This window comes from Rhineura floridana, chromosome 5 (assembly GCF_030035675.1).
Source record: "Rhineura floridana isolate rRhiFlo1 chromosome 5, rRhiFlo1.hap2, whole genome shotgun sequence".
NCBI lineage: Eukaryota > Metazoa > Chordata > Lepidosauria > Squamata > Rhineuridae > Rhineura > Rhineura floridana.
This window is the reverse complement of record NC_084484.1, coordinates 188,094,955-188,115,936: the sequence shown is the minus strand read 5'-3', so window position 1 is coordinate 188,115,936 and position 20,982 is coordinate 188,094,955. Positions and strand designations below refer to the sequence as shown.

General features: G+C 56.3%; 1 protein-coding gene across 3 annotated transcripts; it reads left to right on the top strand.

The window, feature by feature from the left end:
• The first annotated feature begins 5,603 nt into the window (after window positions 1–5,603).
• Window positions 5,604–20,788, top strand: APBB1 (amyloid beta precursor protein binding family B member 1). Of its 3 annotated transcripts, none has more exons than XM_061629279.1 (15): window positions 5,604–6,313; window positions 7,427–7,539; window positions 8,139–8,742; window positions 11,651–11,832; window positions 13,501–13,557; window positions 13,659–13,738; window positions 14,421–14,484; window positions 15,250–15,387; window positions 15,724–15,851; window positions 16,598–16,712; window positions 18,136–18,223; window positions 18,533–18,616; window positions 19,190–19,305; window positions 19,610–19,786; window positions 20,060–20,788. In XM_061629279.1, exons 3-15 carry the CDS (start codon window positions 8,175–8,177, stop codon window positions 20,225–20,227), a joined length of 1,965 nt encoding a protein of 654 aa, XP_061485263.1. In that variant the 5' UTR covers window positions 5,604–6,313; window positions 7,427–7,539; window positions 8,139–8,174; the 3' UTR covers window positions 20,228–20,788. The 3 variants fall into 3 exon arrangements, with proteins under 3 accessions (XP_061485263.1, XP_061485260.1, XP_061485261.1); XM_061629276.1 differs by having other exon boundaries at window positions 13,656–13,738; XM_061629277.1 differs by lacking the exon at window positions 5,604–6,313 and adding an exon at window positions 6,413–6,645 and having other exon boundaries at window positions 13,656–13,738.
• Window positions 20,789–20,982: the final 194 nt, after the last annotated feature.

Below are 20,982 nucleotides of genomic sequence, written 5' to 3'. Positions count from 1 at the left end.
TGTTTGTATGCAGCAGCCATGTTGGTGATAACAATCTCTTTCACTGCGTCCTGCTGCTCCTGAACTGCAGTGGTAAAATGATGGGAGGATGCTGGTTTTGAAGGGACTAGTGCCTTGTTCTTTGGGGGAGTCCTTGATGTATTCAGCCTCTGCTGGTATTCAGCATATTATTTATTTATTATTATTATTATTATTATTATTATTATTATTATTTATTTAATTTGTATCCCACCCTTCCTCCCAGCAGGAGCCCAGGGCGGCAAACCAGGCACTAAAAACACTTTAAAATCATAAAAAACAAATCTTAAAATACATTAAGACAAAACAGTGTTAAAAACATTTTAAAAACTTTTTAAAAAAGGGTTAAAACATTATTAAAAACATACGAAGCAATTATGACACAGACACAGACTGGGATAGCTCTCAACCTAAAAGGCTTGTTGAAAGAGGAAAGTCTTCAAAGGGCGCCGAAAAGATAGCAGAGATGGCGCCTGCCTAATATTCAAAGGGAGGGAATTCCACAGGGTAGGTGCTGCCACATTAAAGGTCTGTTTCCCATATTGTACAGAACGAACCTCCTGATAAGAAGGTATCTGCAGGAGGCCCTCACCTGCAGAGTGCATTGATCAACTGGGTATGTAAGGGATAAAACAGTCTTTCAGGTATCCTGGTCCTGAGCTTTATAGGGCTTTTTACACCAAAACTTGAACCTTGAACTTGGCCAAGTAGCAAATGGGCAGCCAGTGCAATTTTTTCAGTAGCCGGGTGACATATTGGCGATACCCTGCTCCAGTGAGCAGTCTCGCTGGCACATTTTGCACCAGCTGCAGTTTCTGGACCAACTTCAAGGGCAGCCCAACATAGAGTGCATTACAGTAATCCAGCCTGGAGGTTACCAGTGCGTGGACAACAGTGGTCAGGCTATCCCGGTCCAGAAATTGGTCTATATCGGAAGGACAGGGAAGGACGTATTGGTGGTGGAGTTGCTCTATACGTGAAAGAAGGCATTGAATCCAGCAAGCTCAAAACCCCAAAAGAGGCGGACTCCTCCACAGAATCGTTGTGGGTGGTGATACCATGCCCCAGGAGGGATTTAATACTGGGAACGATCTATCGTCCCCCTGATCAAAATGCTCAGGGAGATGAGATATGAAACTGAGGAAGCATCCAAACTAGGAAATGTGGTAGTAATGGGTGACTTCAACTACCCCGACATAGACTGGCCGCATATGTGTTCCAGTCATGACAAAGAAGCAAAATTTCTAGATATTCTAAATAACTATTCCCTAGACCAGTTGGTCATGGAACCGACCAGAGGGATGGCAACCCTGGACTTAATCCTCAGTGGGGACTGGGACCTGGTGCGAGATGTAAGTGTTGTCGAACCGATTGGGAGCAGTGACCATAGTGCTATTAAATTAAACATACATGTAAATGGCCAATTGCCAAGAAAATCCAACACAGTCACATTTGACTTCAAAAGAAGAAACTTCACAAAAATGAGGGGATTGGTAAAAAGATAGCTGAAAAACAAAGTCCAGAGGGTCACATCACTCGAAAATGCTTGGAAGTTGTTTAAAAACACTATATTAGAAGCTCAACTGGAGTGCATACCGCAAATCAGAAAAGGTACCGCCAGGGCCAAGAAGATGCCAGCATGGTTAACGAGCAAAGTCAAGGAAGCTCTTAGAGGCAAAAAGTCCTCCTTCAGAAAATGGAAATCTTGTCCGAATGAAGGAAATAAAAAAGAACACAAACTCTGGCAAAAGAAATGCAAGAAGACAATAAGGGATGCTAAAAAAGAATTTGAGGAGCACATTGCTAAGAACATAAAAAACAACAACAACAAATTCTATAAATACATTCAAAGCAGGAGACCATCTAGGGAGGCGATTGGACCCTTGGATGATAAGGGAGTCAAAGGTGTACTAAAGAACAATAAGGAGATTGCAGAGAAGCTAAATGAATTCTTTGCATCTGTCTTCACAGTGGAAGATATAGGGCAGATCCCTGAACCTGAACTAACATTTGCAGGAAGGGATTCTGAGGAACTGAGACAAATAGTGGTAACAAGAGAGGAAGTTCTAGGCTTAAAGGACAATATAAAAACTGACAAATCACTGGGCCCGGATGGCATCCACCCAAGAGTTCTCAAAGAACTCAAAGGTGAAATTGCTGATCTGCTAACTAAAATATGTAACTTGTCCCTCATGTCCTCCTCCGTGCCTGAGGACTGGAAAGTGGCCAATGTAATGCCAATATTCAAAAAGGGATCCAGAGGGGATCCCAGAAATTACAGGCCAGTTAGCTTAACTTCTGTCCCTGGAAAACCGGTAGAAAGTATTATTAAAGCTAGATTAACTAAGCACATAGAAGAACAAGCTTTGCTGAAGCAGAGCCAGCATGGCTTCTGCAAGGGAAAGTCCTGTCTCAGTAACCTACTAGAATTCTTTGAGAATGTCAACAAGCATATAGATAGAGGTGATCCAGTGGACATAGTGTACTTAGACTTTCAAAAAGCGTTTGACAAGGTACCTCACCAAAGACTTCTGAGGAAGCTTAGCAGTCATAGAATAAGAGGAGAGGGATAAGGAATTGGTTAAGAAGCAGAAAGCAGAGAGTAGGAATAAATGGACAGTTCTCCCAATGGAGGGCTGTAGAAAATGGAGTCCCTCAAAGATCAGTATTGGGACCTGTACTTTTCAACTTGTTCATGAATGACCTAGAATTAGGAGTGAACAGTGAAGTGGCCAAGTTTGATGACGACACTAAATTGTTCAGGGTTGTTAAAACAAAAAGGGATTGCGAAGAGCTCCAAAAAGACCCCTCCAAACTGAGTGAATGGGTGGAAAAATGGCAAATGCAATTCAATACAAGTGTAAAATTATGCATATTGGAGCAAAAAATCTTAATTTCACATATACGCTCATGGGGTCTGAACTGGCGGTGACCGACCAGGAGAGAGACCTCGGGGTTGTAGTGGACAGCACGATGAAAATGTCGACCCAGTGTGCAGCAGCTGTGAAAAAGGCAAATTCCATGCTAGGGATAATTAGGAAAGGTATTGAAAATAAAACAGCTGATATCATAATGCCGTTGTATAAATCTATGGTGCAGCCGCATTTGGAATACTGTGTACAGTTCTGGTCGCCTCATCTCAAAAAGGATATTCTAGAGTTGGAAAAGGTTCAGAAGAGGGCAACCAGAATGATCAAGGGGATGGAGCGACTCCCTTACGAGGAAAGGTTGCAGCATTTGGGGCTTTTTAGTTTAGAGAAAAGGCGGGTCAGAGGAGACATGATAGAAGTGTATAAAATTATGCATGGCATTGAGAAAGTGGATAGAGAAAAGTTCTTCTCCCTCTCTCATAATACTAGAACTCGTGGACATTCAAAGAAGCTGAATGTTGGAAGATTCAGGACAGACAAAAGGAAGTACTTCTTTACTCAGCGCATAGTTAAACTATGGAATTTGCTTCCACAAGATGCAGTAATGGCCACCAGCTTGGATGGCTTTAAAAGAAGATCATTTTTTAATTTTATTTTATTTATTTATTGCACTTTTAGACTGCCCTTTAGCGACAAGCTCTCAGGGCGGTGTACAACAAGATAAAAACATTAAAATACAGGTGTGGGTACAATACAATATGAAAACATATTTAAAAACAAAATTAAGACAAAAAATTAAAATTAAAATAGATTAAATTTAAAATTTAACATTTAAAATGCCTGGGCATTCAGATTAGACAAATTCATGGAGGACAGGGCTATCAATGGCTACTAGCCATGATGGCTGTGCTGTGCCACCCTAGTCAGAGGCAGCATGCTTCTGAAGACCAGTTGCCGGAAGCCTCAGGAGGGGAGAGTGTTCTTGCACTCGGGTCCTGCTTGTGGGCTTCCCCCAGGCACCTGGTTGGCCACTGTGAGAACAGGATGCTGGACTAGATGGGCCACTGGCCTGATCCAGCAGGGTCTTCTTATGTTCTTAAATGGCTGCAGCTATCTCACCATCCAAAGCTGGTAAAAGGCACTCCTAGCCACTGAGGTCACCTGGGCCTCTAGCAACAAAGATGGACCTAGGAGCACCCCCAGACTACAGACCTGCTCTTTCAAAGGGAGTATGACCCCATCCAAAGCAGGCTACTGACCAATTATCCAAACTCAGGAGCCACCAACCCACATCGCCTCTGTCTTGCTAGGATTCAGACTCAGTTTATTGGCCCTCATCCAGCCCACCACTGAGTCCAGGCAGCGGTCCAGGGCTTGCACGGCCTCTCCTGATTCAGATGTTACGGAGAAATAGAGCTGGGTATGACCAGCATACTGCTGACACCTCGCCCCAAAGCTCCTGGTGTCTGCTCCCAAGGGCTTCATATAGATGTTAAACAGCATTGGGGACAAGATGGTACCCTGAGGCACCCCACAGCACAACTGCCAGGGGGCCGAAAGACAGTCACCCAATGCTATTCTCTGAGAACGATCCTGGAGATAGGATCGGAACCACTGTAAAACAGTGCCTCCAATACCCATCTCACCAAGTCGGTCCAGAAGGATACCATGGTCAATGGTATCAAAAGCCGCTGAGAGATCAAGTAAGGATAACGGTCACACTCCCCCTGTCCTCCCGATAAAGGTCATCCATCAGGGCGACCAAGGGCGATTCACCAGGCCTGAACCCAGACTGGAATGGATCAAGATAATCTGTTTCATCCAAGACTACTGATGGCGCCTCACTCCAAACCTCCTGATGGCAGCTCCCAGCGGCTTCATATAGATGTTAAATAGGACAGGGGACAAGATGGAACCCTGTGGAACACCCCAAGAGAGTTCCAATGGTGCCAAACAGTAGTCTCCCTCAACTGCTTTTTGGAAGCAGCTCTGGAGGTCTGAGCAGAACCACTGAAACACAGTGCCCCAATGCCCATCTCCTCCAGATGTTCCAGAAGGACACCATGGTCACCTGGATCAAAAGCCACTGAGGGATCCCATTCCCCCGTCTCTCACGCGGCAGATATCCTGAACCACAGCGACCAAGGCAGTTTCAGTGCCATTGCTGTGCCTGCAGCCAGGCTGGAATGGATCCAAATAATCAGTTTCCTTCAAGCATGCCAGACGCTGTGAACACACTACTGGCCTACAGCAAAGCATTTCCATTGGCCGCACCTGGAGGGGGAACGGGCTGATTTGCCAATCAGTTGAGAAATCCACCTTCTTGAGCAAAAGGGGATATTTGCCACTGGGCGATAGTTGTTTAATGCTTCTGGGTTGGTCCATGGAGATCTTCTTAAGGAGAGGAAGCAACACTGCCCCCTTCAAGGCAACTTGTTCATGAACCCTTCTGGAATTAAGGGTGAGCAGGGAAGTGGCCAAGGTTGTCGATGACACTGAATCGTTCAGGAGCCTTAAAACAAAAAAGGATTGCAAAGAGCTCTAAAAGGACCTCTCCAAACGGAACGAATGGGCAGCAAAACAGCAAATGCAGTTCAGTGTCACGGGATGGGGGGGATCTCAAGTTCACACCAGGCTCATGGGGTCTGAAGGGGCGTGGCTGACCAGGAACAAGACCGTGGGCTGCAGCGGACAGCCGGAGAAAGATGCCGCTCCCGCGTGCAGCAGCTGGGAGAACGGCACATTCCGCGCCGGGGGTCGCTAGGAAGGGGCTGAAAATTAGGCTGCCACTATCACCTGATGGAGCAATTCCGGCAGGCCCTGGAGGAGCTTTCCGCAATTGGGCACCAGAGCCGAGGGAACGAGTGTGAGCCTCGCAGCTGCCGGGGAGCGCGGCGGCTCTGTCTCTCCTCCGAGGCCGTTTCCAGGAGTTGCCTCCCGCCCCAGGGCCGGGCACGCTCTGGACTCGCTGGCAACCGGCGGAGAGAACTTGCAGCATTCCCCGCCAGCGCCACTAGAGAGGCCCAGCTGGCCCGTCCCCCCTCGCGCTAAGCCGCCTCCCTCCCTCTCTCCCTCTGAGGCCATAGCCGGGCGTGGCCCATTTTAAGTGGGGGCTAGGGACGGCAGAAGTGGGGGGGCGCCACGGAACGGGCAGCCCCCTCCCACATGAGCCACGGGCCGAGTGCCCTTCACGGGCTGCTCTCTCTTCGCGGGGGAGTTCTGGACCTGCCACCAGAGGCTCCCTCCCCCCCGCCAAAGAGCCAATCGGACTGAGTCTTCATTTCTCCTCCCCCCCCGTTGCAGGAGCCCCTCTGGCCCGGCGGGCGGGGCTCGGCGGTCTCGGAAGCGGAAGCGACGCCTCCCGACCCCCACCCCCCGCCCGGCCGCCCGGTCTCCATCCCAGCGAAGGTGCTGCGCCGCTGCAGGTACCGCGATGCAAAAAGAGGCGGCGGAGTCTTCCGCTGCAGCGCGGAGCCCCTTGGGCTGCCCGATGGGGGCTGCAAATGCGCGCTTGCTCTGGGGCTCAGAACCACCGGGGGGGGTTGTGTCGGCCTCCTTCGCCGGAAGAGCCCCCTCTCACAAAGACGGGGGGGCTGGAGGAGCCTGAGACCAGATCGCCAACGCTGCCGGCCGGCCGGCTCCGCTCACCCGTCCCACCCCCAAAGCGGGCCTCCGCCGGGGAGGGGACACGTTTGGGCCGCAGGGATGGAGGTCCCTTTTCCAGGCGGCTGCACGATCTAGCCTCCCCTGGGAGAGCGTATGTGGGCTTCATCCTCTCCCGGACTCCTGGGTCCTTTCTCTGCCGTCCCCAACTCATCAGCCGCTCTTGGCATCCCCTGCCCGCTCGCCTTTCCTTGGCCGGCAGGGCTGGCTGCACGCGTGCCAGGAGGCAGCTGAGGCGCGGGGCACCCGTGTCTGTGCGGGGAGGGGCGGGGGCGCCTGTCGCAGGAGCTGTGCCAGGCGACTGCGCTCAATCCAGGCACCCCAACGTCGCTCCAAGTGGGGCCTGGCAGGGAGCGGGCGCTCAGGAGCCCCCGGCACGAGCAAGCCTGCCCCTACCCCGCCCTCCCTGCGCCTCCGGCGGGCCTGCCTGGCTGCCCCACTGCAGGATCTGAATGAGGCAGGGAGCGTGGCCCTGCTCGGCTGGGATCCCTGAGCGCCCTGCAAGGAGAACGCTGGGGGTGGGGTGGCCCTTCCCGGCCCTTTGCTCCCCCCTCCCCTCTCCGTGCCTGGCCTGCTCGCCACCCTCTTGAAGGGGCGCTGGCGGAGGGCTGGCAGGCAGTGAGTTCAGCGGGGTCGGGGCGGGGGTCACCCTGCACTGATTCACGAGGGGGCGGGCAGGAACGGGTCAGGAGCTGAAGGGCCCCAAGCTGGGGCTCTTAGGGTGAAGCGTGGGGGGGGAGGGTTGTCGCTGCTGGGGCGCCGCTGGCCTTGCCTTTTGCAGAGAGGCGGCTGCCTCTGCGGTGGGCCAGCTGGGCCCCTCTCTGTTGGTGGGAACTGAACCGGCCCTTTCTTGCCGTCTGTCTGTCTGTCTCCAGGCCCTGGATGTTGGCCCAGCCCCCCTATTGCTGCTCCTGCAGGTGCTGGTGCCCCGTTTGTGACACCCAAAGCATGTAGTTGCTTGCTGGTCCCTCTCCCCAGCCCCCCACAGGTAAGATCTGTGGGTGCTGAGGTGACCTGGGTTTTGAGCGGGGGTGAGGAATTGTAGGTCGCTTCAAAGATTTCTCAGAAGAGGGTGGTATTGAGCATATGCAGAGGGTCTTTCTCTGGTTGCCGCCATTGGTTCCTGGAATCAAGGGGCAGCAGGTTGTGGGCAGGCATTTCTGGTGATCAGCCAGAAGTTTGGTGATTGGCCTGTCCCTTGTCCGCGATGCCACAATGTCACCTTCCCTGCTGCCAAAGATTTGAGTTTGAGCTGCTGCAAACCTGCCTAAATCTCAGTTCTGGCTCTCAAATACCCTCGTTTTAAAAATGCCAGACCTTCTTTTGAAATGCTAGCACTGAAGCAAACAAAGGAGGGGGAAGGGCTGATGGAATCTGGGGAACCGGGATCGGCTCTGGAACAGGTGAAGTAATTCTGCTGAGCATGTGCAGAGCATCTCCCTTGCCCCTCTGAGTAAGTGCAGCCAACTCCTTGGGTCTGCTGTTACCAGCTCCAGGGTGGGGTGTGTTGTGGGGGGTGGAACTCGGGGAGATGCGGTGGATGGGGCTCTGGGCCTGCTCTGAGGCGCCTTCCTTCCTTCCTTCCAGGGCCTCTAAATCCTCCCTCCCCCAGGCCCCAGCACCATGTCGGGCTCCCTGAGCAAACGCAGCGACCTGGCCAATGACAACAGCTGCCTGGGGCTGAGCCTGGCCTTAGTGCCTCCCCCTGGGGGACAGATCCTGCTACACAAAGGGCAGCAGCGAGCCTACAGCTGTGCGCAGCTGCAGGGTGTCCTGGGGCGGCCGCCATCCCTGGAAGAGCCATCCAACACCAAATGGGTGAAGGATGGGCAGAACCAGCTGCGGCAGGCAGCCGAGCGAGGCTGCGACCAAAACCGCAATGAAGTGACCCCCCCCACGAAGGAGCTGAGCGCCCTGCTCATCCCACTGAGGGGTGAGGGAGGCAAAGACGGGGAGCCGGAGCAGGAGGAGGAGGAGGAGGAGGAGGAGGAAGAGGAGGACTCCACGCCGGTCCAGAGCGAGCCTGTGACAGAGTCCGAGCAGAGCTCAGAGCGGGCGCTGCCCCGTGGGGAGTCAGGCCGCAGTGCCAGCCTCCTTTTTGGCATGCACAACAGTGCTGCCAGCGACGAGGACTCCAGCTGGGCCTCCCTCAGCCAGGGCAGCCCCACCGGCAGCTCTCCTGATGAAACAGGTAGGACCAGTGGAAGAGGCTGCCTTGGGCTGGGGCCCCTCTCAGTCCATCCGGACCCACCCTGACTGGCAGCAAAGCCCCGGAGCCTGGCCCAGCTCTGCCTGTGGTGCCGCCAGCGGGGGCTGAGCCTGGGACCTTCCTGCAAAGCCGGGGGAGCCAAGCGGTGGGGTGGGTGGGGGGCCAGAGGTGCAGCCCTGTGGGAGGCAGAAGGCGGTGAGGAGGGCCGCGGGGTGAGCGGCCACCTGCTTGGCTTGTGCCCCCTGCCGGGCTGCTGTCCTCCCTGAAGCTCCTGTCTGCCTCCCTCACAGCCCTTTATAGCCAAAGTCTGCCCCCCAACAGCTGCTCTGCCCCCCCTTCGGGAGCCCCTTGGCTCCTCCCTCCTCCCCACCCTTGGCCCTGACTCGGGGTTCCCTGGGTGCAGTCCCCCGCAATGATATCCATGCCTGAAGGTGAAGAAAGTGGTGGACCAGAATTGCCCCCCATCAGGCTGGTCCCTTCTCTTCCCCTCCCCCAGGCCTTCCCCGTAACAGGGCAGCATCTCACAGGCAGTGGGAGGGGCATGTGGCATTGGAGCCCCCCATGTCTCCCTGGGTGGGGTTGGAGGGTGGGCCAGGGGCCTGGTCCCACAGGGAGGGCTTTCAGCCTCGCCCGGGGCCAGGGAAGGGCACATTCTGGGCCCACTGAAGGCCCTCGGAGGGGGAGGCAGAGGAGGTGGCAGAGCTGCCCCCTTGTGGAGAGACCGAGGAGGCGGGGGAGGCATTTCCCTGCGTGGGCTCCCGGGTTATCCTTTATTACACAGGGTGGGGGATCCCCCCCGGGACCACCCTGCCTCCTTAATCTCTGGTCTTCTTGGGGTGGCCAGGGCGGGTTCTGTCCTGATCCAGAAACATTTGCCCCTTCTGAGCACCCCCCACTGGCCTCTCCCTACGTCTCTGTGTGTGATTGTTGTGGTGCCTCTTCTCCTCTCTCTCCCCGCCCCCCGGGAGCAGGGCTGGGCTGGGCTCCTTGACAACAGTTCCTGCCTTGGCACCTGGGGTGGCACCCGCCCATTGGCGAGGAAGGGAGGGGGAGAGGCGCTGCCGCAGCGACATCTGCCCTCTCCGTGAAACTGGAGTGGGGAGGTTGCAGGTGGAGGCCACAGGTGGGGGGGATTGAGCTATGAGGAGCCCAAGGCTGGGTGAGCAATGGGCGGACTCAGGCTGAGAAAGCGAGAGAGCAGGGGGGAGGGGGCTGCAATGCTCATTTTCTGGGGGCGGGGAAGGCAGCCTTTCAGATCCCAGTCTTTGAGCGGCAGCCCCCGACCCCCATCACCTGAAGCTCCCCACCCCTTCCCTGTCTTAATAAAATAATCAATAGAGGGAGTGGGATGGCACCTGGCGGAGGGGATCTGCAAAGGGGCTGCTTGCTGGGCTGTCACTGTGGCACTTGCTCCCGCCTCACCCCAGGGTGGCAAGGCAAGCAGGCGGGCTTGGAGGAAGGCCTCTTATGGGGCAGGTGGGGCTGAGAGGGGCTGTGGGGGGGACCCAGAGTTCTGTCTGCAGGCCCACGTGCAGTCAGGACCGCCTCCTGTGGAGCGCCTGCTTGCCTGGCACTCCTGGTGGGCTGGGCACGGGGTGGGCGCTGTGGCCCCCACTGTGGCAGGTGGTCCAAAAGGTGAGGCGGGAGACAGTGGTGAAGGGCTGCAGCAGGAGCCTCGGGGGTCAGGGGGGTGCCTGCTTCTGGTCCAGCAAAGCACAGGGAATCTGGGCCCGCTAGCCTGCTTCTGTGTCAGAATTGCTTTTTAATATGTTTTTAACATTTTTAAAAAAGATGTCTTCAAAGCTTTTTTTTTTAAAATGTTTTTAAAGTTGTTTTGTTTTAATGTATTTTAAAGTCTGTTTTATGATGTTTTCTTTAGTGCTTTTGTTTGCTACCCTGGGCTCCTGCGCTGGGAGGAAGGGTGGGATATTAATCAATCAATCAACCAATCAATAATTAGCTGGGGGAACGAGCCCCCCCTGCTTTGCATGAGGGGTAGCCTGGCTTGTTGTGCTAAGATTTGCCCCCCCCCCCTTGTGTGCAGATCTTGGCAGGACTTCCCATGATAATGGTTGTCCTTGGGGGGAGATAGGAGTGACCCCCCCCATGTCATTCCTGCTCCTTCTCTGCCCCCTCCCTGGATGCTCATCACCATGGACCCTGTGGAGCAGCAACCTGCCCCTCCCAGTTGGTGCATTATCAGGCCTTGCGTGGGGGGGAGCATAAGGGCTCTCCCCCCCTCCACACCTCGCTAGCAGCAGTTGCTTTCTCGCTCAGGTTGTGCCAGCTGTATCTCGCACACGTTACATTGATCCTCTGCTTACTTATAGTGTGTGTGCATGTGTGTGTGTGTACATGCATGGGCCTGCTTTAAACTGGCATTCCTCTCCCTGCCCCCCCTCTTAAGATAGCTCTGCGGACAGGTCTGAAATGACCCCCAGCCTGAAATGACCCCCAACCTGACCCCTGAGCTTGGAACAGCTGGAAGGGACTCCAGTTGAGTGGTGGAAGGGTGGGTGGGTTAGGTAGGGCGCCTTTTGCTCTGCCCCCCCCACTTCAAGATGTAGGTGGGAGTGTTTGAAAGAAGCACCAGAGGCAATGATGACCCCGGCAGATAGGGTGGGGGCACCCTGACTGGGGACGCCCTGGGCTCCTTTGGAGGAAGGGGTAGGATGGAAATGTGTTAATTAAATAAATAGGGCGCATGGGCTTTATATCTGACAGCTGTGAGTGGCAGTGCTGCCTCCCCCCCCCCAGTGGGGGCTGGAAATTCTCCTTGCACCATCACTTCTGGCTGCTCCTCCTTGCCACTGGTTTGTACTGTGCTGAGGAGCACAGGTGGGATGTTGGATGCCCCCTTTTAAAACTCTCACGCTCTTTCCCTCCACAGACTCCTTCTGGCTGTGCAACTCGCTGGAGACAGACTCTGATCTCCCGGCAGGATGGATGCGGGTTCAAGACACGTCTGGCACTTATTACTGGCACATTCCAACGGGCACCACTCAGTGGGAACCTCCGTCAGGTAGTGGAAGCAGCGACTCCCCAGGAAATACTCCCTCCAAGGAGACACAGGTGAGGGCGTGCTGCCAGTGAGGTTTGACTACTGCAGATGGGGCTGCCCTTGATGGTTGCCCGGAGGCAGCCCAACTCCTGGGGGAGGGGAGGGTGATTGAAGGGCGCGTGCTGAGGTGCTGCTGCGGTCTCTGCAACTGTCCGCCAGGATCACTTTCAGGGGCTGCCTTTGACCCATACAGCCAATATTTCTAAGGGACGTTCTTGAATTTGCGTCTGTGTTAGAATTGCTTGTTAACATGTGTTTTTTAAATATGTTTTTAACCCTTTAAAAAATGTTTTATAGCTTTTTAAAAAAACGTTTTTAACATTGTTTTGTTTTAATGTATTTTAAGGTCTGTTTTTATGACGTTTTAAAGTGTTTTTAGCATTTCTGATTGCCGCCCTGGGCTCCTGCTGGGAGGAAGGGCAGGATATAAGTCAAATAATAAATAAAATAATAACAGTTTCTCATCTCCCAACACCCTCCACCCAGAGGCCCCCATCTGGGCACCACGTTCTCAGGGGCTGTTTCAACATGCTCCATGCCCTTCCCTTGAGTGATTAACACAGCAGCCCTGCAAGGAAGGGCATCATTCTTCTCCTTGTGCCTCTCCCACACTCCACATTGGGGAGGGGGCGTTCCTGGCACTTTGCTGCCGCCCTGCACTCGGCCCCTCCCTCAGGAGCGGGGCGGCAGCAGGGGGGAGGGGCTCGGGCCACTTTCAGGGGGCCTCCGTGCCACGCCCTGCTCCCAGGGTGCCCTCTCTCAGTTGGCTGCCCCACCCCCTGGCCGTGCCATGACCCCCTTTTGGTTGGACCAGCACCAGCAACTCCTGGCATGTTGAGTAAAAGTTGGGGTGGGGAGAGAGAGAGAGAGAGAGAGGGACAGAGAGAGGGAGATGTTTGGGGAGGGGGGAAGAAAGGTGTCTTGTCCGTCCTTCCTTCCTGAGGGGAAGTGAGACTAGAAAGTGAGATAAAAGGTTCCTTTTAATTTCCCTAATAGAATAATAGTCAGGAATAATTAATTAGAGAGTGAAGCTGTTACAGGAGGAGGAAGGGAATCTTCCTCTCCAAAACATCTTCGCCCAAGTCCTTTCTGGGAGCCGGGGGGGGGGGGGAGAAAGAGTGAGAGCGCAAGGAGAATAGTGCCCAGATTGAGTGCGGAAGGTGGATGGAGGGAAGGAGTCACAGGAGCGAGGGGGGGGATACTGGCATGTGGGGGTGGGAAGGGGCGCATCCGCGGAGGCAGTCACAGTCGCTCCAGAGTAAACGCCTGGACTTGGCTTGAGCAACGCCGAGCTGTGGAACTCTGCCACAGGAATGCTCGTGGCAAAGAATGTAGCAATTTCCAAAGGTGGATTGCATATGAACAGAAAGTGCTGTCAGTAATTGCCGGCGGGTTATGCCAAACTCTGCCTTCTCCTGCCACCATTTTAGGACTGTTTCGGCCCCTGCAGTAGCATTTTGTCACTGGTGGCCTCAGCGGTCTCACATTTTCAGCCCTGGGGGTAGAAAGATTAAGAAGCTCTGCTGTAGGGGCAGTAAGCAAGCCCACCCCCCAGTGGTGGGGCAGCCCGCATGGACTCCTCACATTGTGCCTCTGCCGGACTGGCTGAGCTCTCGGGGAGGGGAGGGCTGCCTCTTGCTGTTTTTTCACCTGACCCCCCCCTCCACACGCTGTTGCAGCTCACCTGGATAGAGTTTGGGCAAGCCGAACCCTCGGAAGACGCTGGCTTCTGGAAGGTGAGTGACGGGGGGGTGAGGAGGGGCACCAAGGAGGGGGCTCAGCCTGGTGTGCTGGGCCCCTTGTTCACAGGTTCCCTTTTCCTGCTCTGCCCCAGCAGGCCCCAGCGGAGGAGGCGACCCCAGAGCCCCAGCCGGACAAGGCCCAGCCCAGTTTGCAGTTGGGGTCCCCCAGAATCTGGTGAGTGGAGCAGTAGGGACCCCACAGACTGGGCAGGCCTCAGGGCAGCAGGTGCGGGCATGTGGGAGGGGGCATAGAGGGGGCAGGCAGACTCCTAGCTCTGATCCACACACTGACAGAGAGAGCCACTCCTAGCTGTGAGGATGGTGGGAGCGTCCAGAGGGGAAGGCTGCTTGGTGCAGCCGCTGACCCACAGGTGGCTCCTGCCACAATGCGTTTCGTAGCCTTTAAAGGCACATCCAAGGGCGCACCCTCCTTCCCAGGGGTCTTGCAGGAACATGGAGGCAACGGAGAGGGGGGGGGCTGCAGGGGCAATGCAGCTGGAATGTCCGGCTTTGTCTATGGGGAGGGAGTCCCAACTGGGGCCCTTTCCTGAAAGAGGGGAGGCCATGGGATCATCCTGGATGCCCCCTCTCTGGAAAATGGCATGCGCCTCAGGCAGACACTCAGGAGGACTGAGCTGGCAACTGCCAGTGGGAGGGGGTGGGGGGCGCTTTTCAGGAGGGCTGGGGGGGTTCAGTTCAGGTGGCTGCTTCGTGTGTGTGTGTGTGTCGGGCTCTCATTGCCCAATGGTAAGGGACACACACTGCACGTGCTCCAGGGCATCTTGCCATGACCTCGTGAGTGTCCAGGCTGAGCCCTGGCTCCAGCCATGACCCCTCTTTGTCCTCCATTTCCCCAGTTCTTCCCTGGAAGAGGAAGGTGAGGAAGAAGAGCGAGTCTTGGGCATCTCCCAGGGGTCCAAGGTAATGTTGCCATGGCCATTCTGGGTGGGCTGCCTGGGGAAAGTCACTGTTGGGCACCAGGGACGCCCCGGAGGACTGGGGCCTGGATGGGCAAAGAGCCTGGAGGAAGCTGCATGCGCCAGCACTCTCTTCACCCTGGGGCAGAGCGCAGGCAGAGCAACGTTCTGTGCAACCCATGAGCGCCCCCTCTCCCGGCTGCAGCCTTCCAAGGACAACAGCTGAGGGGAGGGGGAGGTCCCTTCGGCCCCCATCCCCTTTAATCTGAGGACGGATGGGGGGACAGGATGTAGGGCTGGGCGAGGTTGGGGTGAGTCAAACTCTTGGTGGAGACAGTGGCATCCCTGGTCGCCGTGTGTCACGATGGCCATGCACCCCCTCTGGGGCTGGAATGACCAGCCAATGGGGCTTCCAAGCAGGGCGATGGCTGCTGCCCCCCCCAACCTGCTTGTGGGTTTCCCTTTAGGGTTAGTGCATCTGATTGGCCACTGTGGGAAACAGGAGGCTGGACTAGAGTGGGCCCCCTTCTGGCCTGACCTAGTTGCTCCTCCTCTGATGAGGGTGGTCTTCAGGCACTGAAGGCCTCTCAGTCCTCCCCCCCCCTCGCCTTCTGAGACTTCATTCAGTGCTGCCCTCAAGTTTGGGAAAGAGAATGGGATTTCCCCCATGGGGGACTCCATTTGTACAGAACTGGCATCCTGGGGCCCCAGCCTCCTGACTCATTCTGCCTCTGTGCGTGCCTCTCCCTCCCTCCCCCTGCCCCCCCAGTGCTTCTCAGTGTGCTCTCTGGGCTGGGTGGAGATGTCCGAGGAGGAGCTGACTCTGGGGAGGAGCAGCGTTGCTGTCAATAACTGCATCCGGCAGCTCTCGGGGCCGAATTTGGACCTCAGCGGCTCCTGGGCGGAGGTGAGTTCTGGATGGGGGAGAGGGGCACAGTTCCCTGGGCCAAGAGGAGGAGGAGGGGGCAGCCTTGGCCTGGGGACCAAGAGAGGGGGAGCCCAGGCTGGAGGAAGAGCAGCATGGGTGAGCCTTGGGAGCACCCCGGCAGGGAAGCCCCCTCCCCCCCTTGTTAATGACTGCTGTGCCTGCCTAGTGCAGAGGGGATCTCAGGAGCCTGGACTAAAGGGGGGGGGCTGCTGTGCAAGAACAGGACATGGCTGGGGTGTGGTTGGGAGAGGAGATCCTGCCGAGGGAGGGACCACCATGGTGCTGTGCACCCTCTTGACTCCTCCCTCCCTCCAGGGCAAAGCGATGCTCCTGGTCCTGGAGAATGAGGCGCTGAAGCTGCTGGACCGCCAGGAGCAGACAGTGCTGCACAGCCAGCCCATCGTCACCATCCGTGTCTGGGGTGTTGGGCGGGACAGTGGACGGTATGGAGCCCGGCGGGCGGGCGGGTGGGGCTGACCCAAGGAGAGGAGGGCCTTCGGCAAGAGAAGGGGTTTGCTCCAGAAGAGGCTGGAGCGCTTTGCTCTTGGCTGAGGCAAGCCAGCTCGCTGGTCCTGCTCTCCATCTTACCCAAGGTCAGGGCCGGCCCCCCAGCAGAGACCTCCGAAAATTGCCCACTTTTTGGCAGGGGAGTGGCTGTGGAATTTGGGGTTTCAGAATCCCAGGTGTTCAGAAGACCCTCCTTGCAAGCAACTTTGGGGGTGGGAGGATGTGTGTGGCGGATGAGGCCAGGCCAGGGGCTGCCTGCTAGGGGCTTCAGGCCCCCTCCCTCGTCTAACTGTTGCTACTCTCTTCTCTCCCCCCTCCCCTTGCTCCACTCTGGGATTCAGGGAGAGGTACGTCACTGTGCCAGCAGTCCGTCCTCCCTCCCTCCCCCCCATTTCACGTTTCAGTCCTCGTGAGCAACCCCCTTCCCTCTCTGTTCCACCCCCCTCACAAAACCCTCTGTTGTGAGCAGTTGGAGTTCCCTAGCATTAAGAGCCTCCCCATTCCACTCCCACTTCCTCACATTCGTACTGGAAAGGAATCCTGTTTTGGGGGGAGGGTGCATGGGGGTGGTGGGGACTCCTGCTCTGCCTGGGGAAAGCTGGCAAGCCAGAGGCGGGGCTCTCCTCCAGTGCTGCCATAGTCATCAACCTACCGTGTCTCCCTCTTTCTGCCCCCCCCCCAGGGATTTTGCTTACGTGGCCCGTGATCAGCTGGCCCAGATGTTGAAGTGCCACGTCTTCCGCTGTGACTCCCCAGCCAAGGATATTGCCACCGGCCTCCATGAGATCTGCTCCAAGGTGAGATGTTACCTCTGATGTCCGGCCCCTCGCCCTAGCCGCATCTGCTGCCCTGCCGCCACTCACCTCCGGCCACCGGCAGCCTTTCCCCCTTGACTTCCAAAGGGTGACCTGAGGCACAGCCTGTCTGCCTGAGGCTCAACGATTGCTTGAGGAGGCAAGAAGTCCCCAGAGGATTCAAGATGCTTCTGCTCCTCTTCTGGGCCTCATGTGAGCAGCCCATCATGATAGGCAGACCAATTCCAGAGGGCACTTGCTGGGGACTCCGGCAAGGCGGAGTAGCTTGACCTGTCCTCAGGACCACTGCTGTTACTCCTGCACGTTTGCGGGTCCTCCAGGAAAAGGACAAAATGTGGCCCGGGGGTAGAATTAGCTTCCTAAGACTCAGCTTCCTTGTTTTTTTAAAAAAGGAAAAAGCAAGTTTCTAGCCCTCATTACCAGAGGGCATTCAGCACTGCTTCCCACAGTTTGGGAATAATAATAATAATAATAATAATAATGAAATTTTATTTAGCAGACGCCCATCTGTCCGACCGAACGGACACTCTGGGCGACGTACAATATAAAATACAATCTCAACATATACATAATCATCATAATATTAATATCATAACATCTCATCTAACAGACCATCCTACGCTGATACAGTATAAAATCTAGCCCACCCCAGAGATCCCAGAGGCCTGCCTGAAGAGCCAGGTCTTCAAGGCTTGGCGAAAAGTCAGTAGGGAGGGGGCATGCCGAAGGTCAAAGGGAAGCAAGTTCCAGAGGGTGGGGGCCACGATCGAAAAGGCCCTCTCCCTGGTCCGCACCAACCTAGCTGTCTTCGTCGGTGGGACCGAGAGAAGGTCCTGTGAGGCTGATCTTGTTTGGCGGCATATTTGGTGATACTGGAGGCGCTCCTTCAGATAAACTGGGCCGGAACCGTATAGGGTTTTAAAGGTTAAAACCAACACCTTGAATTGGGCCCGGTATACAACTGGCAACCAGAAGCAACAACTGGGAAGCCAGAATGCATTGGGCATAGTGGTAAAGATGCGCCCTGCGTGAAGCACATGTGCTGATTTGTACAGCTTTTTCTTTGCGCAGAAGAGTTGTGTCTCTCTCTTGGTGCACATGCCCCCCCCCCGCTGGCGTGTGTGTAGCCTTTGGAGCGCCTTCCTTCCTTCCTTCCTTCCTTCCTTCCTTCCTTCGTTTCCCCACCGAGTATTCAGCTTGGGGTCTCTGGCACCTGGTGCTGCATTAGCACGGGCAACTCACTCCACCCACCATTACATTTAGAACTTTGGGTGGGGGGGTGCCCTTCGCCCTTGTCCCATGGCTCTTCCTGGTGAAGCAACAGGGGAGCGACTGCGTGAGCGACAGAAGACCTGGACTTGCCCCCAATATCTGCCCTCCTGACCGACCCTTTGCTCTGCTCTAGATCCTGACGGAGCGACGGAATGCACGCCTCCCCCCCCTGAATGGCCTGTCCCTGGATCACTCGAAGATGGTGGAGATCCCCTTCCAAGGTGAGGGGTGGCTGGGCCTGGGGGTGGGGGAGGTCTCTTGCCACTGTGGTTGAATGGATGTCAGTAGCACTGTATGTGTGTGTGTGTGTATGAGAGAGAGAGAGAGGTCTTCCCTTTTGCCCCCAAGCCAAGCTCTCCATGCTGGCACCCCTTGGGCTGTTTTGGGGGCTCTTGCAGGGCTTCTGTCTACTCCCATGTGCCCCATGGTCGTTACTGGGAGTTGGGGTGGGGAGGGTCGTGCCCTCAAGGGCCTGGTCCTGGCCTGCTTTGGTCTTTGTGCTGATTGCCTTTTCTGGTCTTCTCCCTCAGTTGAGTTTCCAGCCCCCAAAAGTGAATCGGTGCAGAAGTTCCAGGTGTATTATTTGGGAAGTGTATCTGTGGCAAAGCCTGTGGGTAAGACTAGCGGTGGGGAGGATGTTTGCTGGGCTGCAGGGAACTTCAGGTGGGGGTGGTGAGGGGTGGGGGGGCACTATTTGGCTGATAGCCAACAGCTGTTTGTTTAGGGTGGGAAATACCGGATGCTTCTGGAGAGAACTGGGGTGGGGGCTGGTGGGGGGCTTTGCTGCCTTCCTGACAACCGCCCTCCCCTTCAATCACAGCAAGCCCTAGTAGTGGGCACAGGCAGGTCTTCGGAATATATATCGTCGGGGGGGCAACTCGGAGCCTCCCTTGGTTGAAGTTATGCATTTGCTGAAGAGTCCAGGTTCTCTAAATGCTGAGGAAGGTTTCCTGTGAGCATGTGGCTGGTGCCTGATCTGTGCCACGTGGCACTGGTTTCCTTTGGGGGGGCAGGCATGGGTGGGAAATCACTTGAGGCGTCACCTGAGTGGAAACTCCACTGGGGGCTGATTGAACTGTCACCCAGTGCTGGGTGCCACGTGGCCCAGATGCCCCCAGGCTCCGGCAGCATGATGGACCTGGTCCCAATCTTCCCTGTGATTGGTTCTTGCCCTCCCCCACCCTCAGGCATGGACATCATCAACGCGGCCCTTGCAGCAGCTCTGGCAGCTGGAAGGAAAGAACAGTGGACACCCACCCAGGTTAGCGTGGCACCTGCCACCCTCACCCTCACCCACCAGCAGGTAAGAATGCCCGTTCCCAGGGTGGCAGGCAGAGTGGGTCCCAGCCCCTCCCCTGTCCCCCCATGGCTTCTGGGTGTGTTGGGGGTCACTGAGGCAATGCAACACTCTTTGCAGAGACTCCCTGGAGTGTAAGGCCGGCAGTCACCTCAGGAGGGCAGGCATGGCTGTTGGCCCTCTGGGGATGGCCCCCGCCGCCTGGCCATATCTGTATGGCAGCAGAAAGCAGCGTTCCGCATCGGGAGGGAGGGAGGGAGTGTGGTCCGCTGGGTGTGAGAATGCGCCTGTCCGTCCCCCTCTCCCGCAGACAGAGGCCGTGCTGTGCGAGTGCCGCGTGCGCTTCCTCTCCTTCATGGGCATCGGGAAGGATGTCCACTCCTTCGCCTTCATCATGGCGGCTGGCCCCGGCAACTTCTGCTGCCACATGGTCTGGTGCGAGCCCAACGCCGCCGGGCTGAGTGAGGCCATGCAGGCCGCCTGCATGGTAAGTGTGACCCTTGCCGGCCCTTGTCCTGCTGTCCGCCCCCCCTTCCTGTTTCAAGCAGGCGGGGGGGGGCACATCTTGTGGGTTTACCAGGAGCTGTTCTTCACGCCTGCCGCACTCTGAAAGATCCCACTCATTTGCTCCCTTTTTGGCTTTGTGAGTGGGAAGGGGGGTCCTCACGCCTCCTCCCACTTGTGCCATCTGGGGTGGTGGGAGACAGGAGGTGCCAGCAGGTGGGTTCTGCCGTCACTCGCTTGCCCTTCTCTTTTTCAGCTTCGCTACCAGAAGTGCTTGGACGCGCGGCCCCAGACTACCAGCTCCTGCCTCCCAGCGCCCCCAGCGGACTCTGTGGCGCGACGTGTGGGCTCCACCGTGAGGAAGGGTGTGCAGACATTGCTGGGGAGCCTCAACCCTAAGCGCCAGGGGGCTCAGACACCATGACCCCCCCCCGTGGGGAGCATGGGAGGTCTGCTCCCTGGATGAGGCAAGCATTGCCAGCTCTCCCTGGACCGGACCGGCAGCTCTCCCCACCCCCACCCCCCATGTGCCTGTCCCAGGGGAAGGGAAGTGTGCAAGGTGTATATTTATGATGTATGAGTGTGTTTGCGGAAGTGAGAAATGTCATTGCTCCCTATTATGAGCTGCTTGGGGCATAGTGGGGGTGCATACCTAGGGCTGCCGGTGCCACCTCTCCCAAAGCGACAGCCATGCCACTCTGTGGGGCCTGAACCCCACCACCTCACAGGCACTTGATTTAATCTGTTGCTTCTAACTGAAGGAGGTGGAAATGGGGGGCAGGCAGACAGGGCTGTCTTTGCATTCTGCCCTGCAGAAAGCGGGGGGGGGATAGGTCCCTTGCACCTTCAGTGTGTCTCCCCCACCAGCTGGCCCCACAGGACTGAGGCCCTTGCGGGGAGGGGAGGCGAGGGGGAGCTGCCATTTCTGCTGTAACAAGAGATCTCTGTGTTGTACTGAACCTACTAATAAACTGCGTTCCCCTGATATGGCTGCTGTTTGAAGGGGTTGGGGAGCAGGGGGAAGGGGGACCCCCAGACACTTGGGGTGGGGTGCAGTGTGGTGCAGCAGGCTAGGTGGGGGGGAGGGAAGGAGGGCGGGTCTGTTCCTTAAGTCAAGGTTTGTAATGTTTGACCAAAGGACATGGAATGGGGGACGACGACGACATCTCTGTCCTAAAA